Here is a 5000-nt window from a genome sequence, read left to right on the forward strand (position 1 = left end):
TAGCCTGAACCTGCTGAGGTACTTGAATGGTGTAATGACCAGGAGTTCCAGACTTAACTAGGACTGACTGAATCCTGGTTGCTCGTGCAGCAGCCTTATTCCATGCAGCCATGAATTCTGCAGTAGCTCTCTGAACTTCAGGTGTAGGTTGAACTGGCTGGGGAGCTCCATGAGAAGGTACAGCAGGGGCAGCTGGAGTGTAGGAGGAAGGAGCAGAGTAGGCCTGGTATGAAACAGATTGGGCTGGAGTCTGGGGACGAGAACTAGCACCCATGATGATGTTGACATCAGGAGCAGCTGCTGCAGCAGCGGCAGCAGCATTCCATGCCTTCATGAACTCAGCAGTTGCTTGTTCAACTGAAGGAGTGAACTGGGGTGTAGATCCAGCTGGTTGAGCAGGAGCAGCAGCAGCTGTTGTTCCTGAGAGTTGATACATGGTGGTCTGAATAGATGGTACTCTTGCTGCAGCCTTGTTCCAAGCTTCCATGAATTCAGCTGTAGCCCTTTTTACCTCTTCAGTAGCTTCTACCTGCCTAGGAGCAGAGGAATAAGGATCAGCTGACACAGTGATTGCCTGCTGAATAGTGGAAACTCGTTGAGCTGCAGCTCTCTTTCTTTTTCTCTATTTTATTTCTCTATTTCTTTTCGTCTTTGCTCTCTGAAGTATCTTTAGCTGCTTTTTAAGTTAAGCTAGCTGCTTCTAGCTTCTCTTATATTTACCTTCTTATTACTCCATGCAGCCATGAATTCCTCAGTAGCTCTTTTGACTTCTTCTGTCTGTTGAACTGGTTGTGGAATTGTGTACACTGCATGTTGGACAGTTGTTGCACGTCTAGCAGCCTCGTTCCAAGCTGCCATAAATTGTGCACAGGCTGTCTGGACTTGTGCAGCATTTTGAATGTGTCCTGAAGACTTCACTAGCGCCGATGTAATTGTATTTGCTCGAGCAGCAGCAGCATTCCAGGCGGCCATAAAAGCTGCAGTAGCTTGCTGGACTTCAGGAGTAGGTGCTACTGGTCCAGCACCAACTGCATAGGTTGCTTGGTATTGTGGCAATGCCACATACGTCTGGCCGACAGCTTGACATGGCACGACACAATTGTCTGGAACAGGTGAGCCCACGGCTACTACCGCCAGCGCTGCTACCACCTAGAATTAAATGATTATACGAATGGTTAAATTTGAATATATAGATTAAGATATACATTCATCTCTCTCTCTCTCTCTCTCTCTCTCTCTCTCTCTCTCTATATTTATATATATATATATATATATATATATATATATATTGATTTATATATTGTATATATATTTATATATATATATATATATATATATATATATATATATATATATATATATTGATATATACATAAATACATATGTATATACTTATACATGCATATTCATATATATATATATATATCTATATCTATATCTATATACTTATATATATATATATATATATATATATATATATATATATATATAAATTATATATATATATGTTTGTATGTATGTATATATATGCGTATATATTCATAACCACATACACACACAGTACTTAACTCACACAAACCGCACACAAACACACATACACACACACACACACACACACACACACACACATATATATATATATATATATATATATATATATATATATGTGTGTGTGTGTGTGTGTGTGTGTGTTTGTATGTATATAGGTGTGTGTTTGTTTGTGTGCATACATATATATGATATATATATATATATATATATATTATATATATATATATATATATATTTATATATATATATATATATATATATATATATATAATATATATATACATATATATACATACATACATATATATATATATATATATATATATATATTTTTAAAATATATATATAAATATTTATATTATATATATATATGTATATATATATATATATATATATATATACATATATATTTATATATATACATATGTATATATATAAATCCAAAACACGGATAATTATATATATATGGAAAATATATATATATATATATATATATATACATATATAGTATAAACATGTATATATATGTATATATATATATATTATATATATATATATATATATATACGCTGATGTATATTAAATCCAAAAACCACAAGCGACTATATATATATAAATATATTTATATATATATATATATATTTATATATATACAGTTTAAATATATATATTGCTTCTTATGATACTAAACATAGTATGTTATACATATATATATATATATATATATATTACTATATATATATATATATGACTATATCTTATATATATATAAATATATTTATGTATATATATATTCTATATATTATATAAGATATATATATATATATACAGATTATTTATATTGATGTATCATATATAAACATGTACTGTGTGTGTTACATATATTATATATATATAGTATATATATATATATATCTATATATATCGTATATATATAATCATATTATGATACATCATCATATATATATATATATATATATACTATGAATATAATATATATATGTGATATATATATATAAATTCTATATATATATATATATATATATATATCATATACTATTATGTTATATATATACTATATATATATATTATGTATACTATACTAATGTTCTATATATATACATACTCACCACACATACACATATACACTCCACACACACACATATTTTTTTTTCACTATTATATATATATTCTTAATATATAAGATATTATATATATATATATATATATATATATATATTAAAATATATATATATATATGTCTCTGTGTTTTGATTTATATATATATATATCATATATATATATATAATATATATGAAATTAATATATAAATGTACATATATATATTATGTTCAATAATTATTTATATATTTATATATGTATGTATATATAAAATGTGTGTGTGTGTGTTTCGTATATAGATCTATCTATCTATCTATATTATATCTATATCGTATAATAATATATATATTTATAGATAGATAGATAGATATAGAATATACATATATATGTATGTATATATACACTTATGTGTATAAGTATGTACTATATAATATATATATTTAATTTTTATATTTTGTGAAAACACTATAATATATATATATTTTAATTTTTAAATTTATATGTATCATATATAAATATTTATTTATATATATACATATACACTGACACACACACACACACACACACATATATATATATATTTTATTACTATATATATATATTATATATATATATATATATATGAATATACATATATATTTACATACATATGATATATATTATATATATATAAGAGTATATATATATATATATAATAATATTTACATTATATATATATATATATATATATATATATATATATATATATATATCTATATATGATGTATATATGAAAGAAAAGCAAACACGCGTACACAGAGAACAAATGAATCGAAACCAATTTAGTTAATGAAGGAAATTCGTGACGATTCGAACCAGAGACTCTTTACTTTGAAAAGTTATTACGACTTTGATAAACTTTGTTTTAATATTATATCTAATTATATATGCATTATATATATGTATATTTATATAATATATATATATATATATATATATATATATATATATACATATATGTATATATTGGTATTATATATATGTATTGTATATATATTTATAATATATATATTATATATATATATATATACTTTATATATATAATGTGTTATATATATACTATAGTTATATGCCCTTGATATATATATATATATATATATATATAACGCTCTGAATCCCTATATGCATACTTTAGTATATATATATATTCATATATATATATATATATATATATATATATTTTTATATAATATATATATATTTATATATGATGTTCATATGAAGCTCGCTTTTTTAATTATATTTAATGAGATCGACCAGTATGAAAAATTTATCAAATCAATAAGAATTTCTTGTATCTTTTGCTAAATCTCCAACTAGAGCACCTAATTTTAATTTCAACTATTATCAACTAATTATGTAGACCGAACTCGGAAACAGACAAGAGTTACGGTCTTCGATTCTAATCTTTATCACTTCACTGTCCGCCCGCCCGTGGGTCACTTGTTAAAACCGATATGCAACATTTCAATACAAGCGTGAACTTAAACCAAAGCACTTGTCGCCATCAGAGAAAAGCCAAACTTTGGAGGATCTCACCAGACACTTCATGTTGCGTCGCTCGGCGTGCCTTGCTCTCCAGCGGCCCTCTCCCTGGCTTTATACTGCTGCCACACCCTGCCCCTCCCTCTACTCCCCCCTCTACCCCCAAGCGCCTCGCCTTGTCCTGCCCTCGAACTGACGCTTGCCCCTCCCTTCTCCCCGCCCTTACCCCCTCCTTTTTTTTGGGCCCCGCCCCCTCGTTTTGCCGGTATTTCTGTAGTAGATGGTTGTTATTGAGACGTTTATGTGGTATATGTCTTTTTTTTGGAAGGAAGGATTAAGTGTAAGGGAAAGAGGTGTCCTTTGTGTATTTTAACTCGTGACTCAACAAAAATAAGACAGTTGGCAAGGTGAGGATTTTCTTCTCCTTTTTTTTTACGCTTTTTTTCTGGTGGTTAACTGGAGCATCCTAGACGCTCCTCCCTCTTCTCCTTTTCCGTAACTCCTCCCCCTTTCTACCTACCCCCCTCCCTCCTCCTCATCCTCCTACTCCGCCTCCTACCCCCTGTCCTTCTTCTCCTCTTCCCCCTTCCCCCCTCCTCTTTCTTCTTCTCCCTCTCCTCTTCCTTAATTCCCCTGATGGTTTATTTTTTTATTTTTTCATGCGCACAATACCCCCCCCCCCCCCCCCCCCCCCCCCCCTACCCCCCCCTACTACGCGCCCCAACTGAAATTGCCGGCTACGCGGAATCACTCGCTGGTTCCCGTTTGGAAGAAGAAGAAGAAAGGTCAGCAGAACGAATATA

The 5000-nt window shown here is 29.3% G+C and overlaps 2 protein-coding genes across 2 annotated transcripts in view; one reads left to right on the forward strand and one right to left on the reverse strand.

Annotated features, from left to right (window-relative positions):
- The window catches only part of LOC147469743 (uncharacterized), a 16789-nt gene extending 12455 nt beyond the window's left edge, over positions 1–4334 (reverse strand). Inside the window, exons 1-3 of the mRNA XM_086547769.1 lie at positions 4252–4334; positions 731–1149; positions 5–608 (exon numbers count right to left, since the gene is read on the reverse strand). Coding sequence (XP_086403895.1) covers positions 5–608; positions 731–1149; positions 4252–4263 — 1035 coding nt within the window. The 5' untranslated portion in view covers positions 4264–4334. The remainder of the gene's footprint in view (positions 1–4; positions 609–730; positions 1150–4251) is intronic.
- LOC122262352 (fucose mutarotase) overlaps positions 1–5000 on the forward strand; it is a 373955-nt gene that overhangs the window by 269133 nt on the left and 99822 nt on the right. The window lies entirely within an intron of this gene.

The sequence above is a fragment of the Penaeus japonicus genome, unplaced genomic scaffold, assembly GCF_977035675.1.
Source record: "Penaeus japonicus unplaced genomic scaffold, GWHDUDI00000001_assembly GWHDUDI00000019, whole genome shotgun sequence".
Lineage (NCBI taxonomy): Eukaryota > Metazoa > Arthropoda > Malacostraca > Decapoda > Penaeidae > Penaeus > Penaeus japonicus.